The sequence below is a fragment of the Nestor notabilis genome, unplaced genomic scaffold, assembly GCF_000696875.1.
Source record: "Nestor notabilis isolate BGI_N333 unplaced genomic scaffold, ASM69687v1 scaffold24498, whole genome shotgun sequence".
Taxonomy (NCBI): domain Eukaryota; kingdom Metazoa; phylum Chordata; class Aves; order Psittaciformes; family Psittacidae; genus Nestor; species Nestor notabilis.
In genome coordinates, this window is record NW_009940355.1 from 19,086 (window position 1) to 21,535 (window position 2,450).

The 2,450-nt window shown below is 47.6% G+C and overlaps 1 protein-coding gene across 1 annotated transcript in view; it reads left to right on the plus strand.

Moving 5' to 3' along the window:
• Positions 1-2,450, plus strand: part of FAM208B (family with sequence similarity 208, member B) — a gene marked incomplete at its 5' end in the record, with an annotated part of 24,617 nt that overhangs the window by 3,258 nt on the left and 18,909 nt on the right. The window contains one exon of the mRNA XM_010020295.1: positions 1,102-1,205. Coding sequence (XP_010018597.1) covers positions 1,102-1,205 — 104 coding nt within the window. The remainder of the gene's footprint in view (positions 1-1,101; positions 1,206-2,450) is intronic.

Genomic DNA, 2,450 nt, shown 5'->3' on the forward strand with positions numbered 1-2,450 from the left:
CTCCACACTAAACCCCCCAGGTCCCTCAGCCCTTCCCCATCACACTTGTGCTCCAGGCCCTGCTCCAGCTCCATCCCCTTCTCTGGCCCCGCTCCAGCACCTCAATGTCTCTCTTGCAGTGAGGGGCCCAGAGCTGAACACAGGGTTCGAGGTGCAGCCTCACCAGTGCCCTGCGCAGCTGGAGTGTTGCTGGCTGGGGTTTGGGCTGGAGGTGTAATGAGCCTGGCAACTCTCAACCCCATGGTGTCAAACTCCCCATAGCTGTGAGGTGCTGTGCATTGCAGCAGACACTCACTGACATGGATAGCTTAGGTTGTGCATGGAGAGCTCTGGATGTGATTTGTAGAAGCTCCAGGTGCGTTTCCATGTCATCTTGGACTTGATCAAATCCATGTTGGACTTGATGATCTTAAAGGTCTTTCCCAACTTAGCTGATTCTATGATTCTGTCTGACACCAAAGTAAGTGTGGGCTGCTGCAGTGCTGCCTCCCATTACCTCTGCTGAGCCAGGCTGGGGCACTGACCAGCTATTTTGGGGGTCAGCTTACAGTGCAGATGGATTCTGGATATTGCTGGGAGGATGCTGGAGAACTGGGGGGAGGCCACAGCAAGGTGGCCTCCTTGGTGAAGGTGCCCTGGAGCAACAATCTTAAGATCAACTGGTGAAAGAGAGGAAATACTCAAGCAGAAGAATCCTGTTGTGATATTCAGAGGGGTGTGGGTCCAGATCTCGCCTTTGTTAACATCCCTTGAGGATCAGTGTGAAAGAAAGATGCTTCATAGCAGGGGAGAATTAGCCACATTAGAATGAGATAATTCTCTCTGAAAGGCTCCCTGGCTGTTGAAGCATACAGCGTTGCTTAAATAGCTTTTCTTAGAGGTAAGAGATAAAAGATAAGATAGGAAAGATCTCCTGTGAAGCATGGGCTGAAGAGGAAACTCACTGTGCTGTGACTGCATATACCAGCTTAGGAAGTATTGCTAAACCCCGGTGCTGCCACCCATTGTGCACTCATTTTCCTGGTGCAGGAGCACTTCTTTGTTCAGAGTTCATGCAAGAAGCACTATTTTGACATCACATTCTCTCTCTTTTGTCTGCAGTTTGCTTTCAGGGTGTTTACTTCAGTCTCTATGAAGTAGAAATATCAAATAAGGAGCAATATAAAATGGATCACTTAATAGAAAAACTCCAGGAGAAGGACTTGGTAAGTTTTCTGCCATGGCATTCTGGGAGGAAGGTGGCCTTTTCAATGAGCTCTTGACACTTATGGTAGCATCATTCACAGATTCTGAACTCATGCAAAATGGGGTGAATTTTCCTGCTTGAAGTATTAGTTTCCTGCTTTGTTATTCTCATAGGTTAGTCTTTTCTGGATATAAAGTGGTAACTGACAGCTGAGCTGCTCCCCCTCCACTTGATACCCACAGTTGTGCTGCTGAATCCTTGTGGGCTGCCAGGAGCCCCGAAGATGCTGGAATTTATCCTTTTTTAATGGGGAATTTCCGTGATGATATATGACCTGATAAGGCTTTTTTCCAGCACATTCCCAGTGTGATTGTCACCTCTCCTGAAGAATTCAAGGGATAAACCTCACCCCTGTGGAGCACAACATCTGCATCTCTGCTGGGATTTGGGGTTGGGGTTTGGCTTTGTTGCTGCTCGTTGCTCTCTCTCGTCTGATGCTTCCTGTAGATTCAGGGTTGTAAATCCTGGCTGCTGGCCACATCCTTCCCTCACTGCAAGCTGGCAGTTGAAGAGCTGTTGCTGTGCTGAGCTGCTGAAGGGCTGTCCACTGATGTGGAGCTCCACTCATGTAATGTACCAGAGCAAGTGTTTGTTGTGGATCCCTGTAAGAAAAGGACTCTGACTCCCTAAAGTATTGATTAAAGCCTTTTATTGGTAACAACATGAGAAGGAAAACAGAGGATGGCAGAGACAATCTTAATGTCCCTTCATGTGCAGGGAGCACTGAACTGTACAGCATCAGTTGGACCTCTGGTTGGGGCACAGATCTGTCCATTCCACAGCTCTTCCTGAGGTTCCCACCATCTGAAGGGACATGAGCTTATCTGTATTATCCCTTTTTTCTTTTCCTGTTCTCACCAATAAAAGATATTTTTATACACAGTCCAAGTGCCTTTCGTAGTGGGATCTGTGCCAGCCTTTTGTTCTGGTGCATTACAACATGTTTGTGTAAGTGTCCTGCAAAGATGTGTCTGCATGAAGGAAAGAGATCCAAATGGATGTCCCCATGGAGGGGAAGGCATTCCAAGCCAAGCTCTGCAATGAAGCATCAAGCAACACCCAAACACAAGAGAAGCCTCAATATGTATTGTTTTAGACATGCAGTCATCCAGCTCTGAGACAGAGCCTCTGAGAGTCAGCAGTCTGTCAAAGAATCAGCCAGGTTGGAGAAGCCCTTTAAGCTCATCCAGTCCAACCATTCCCA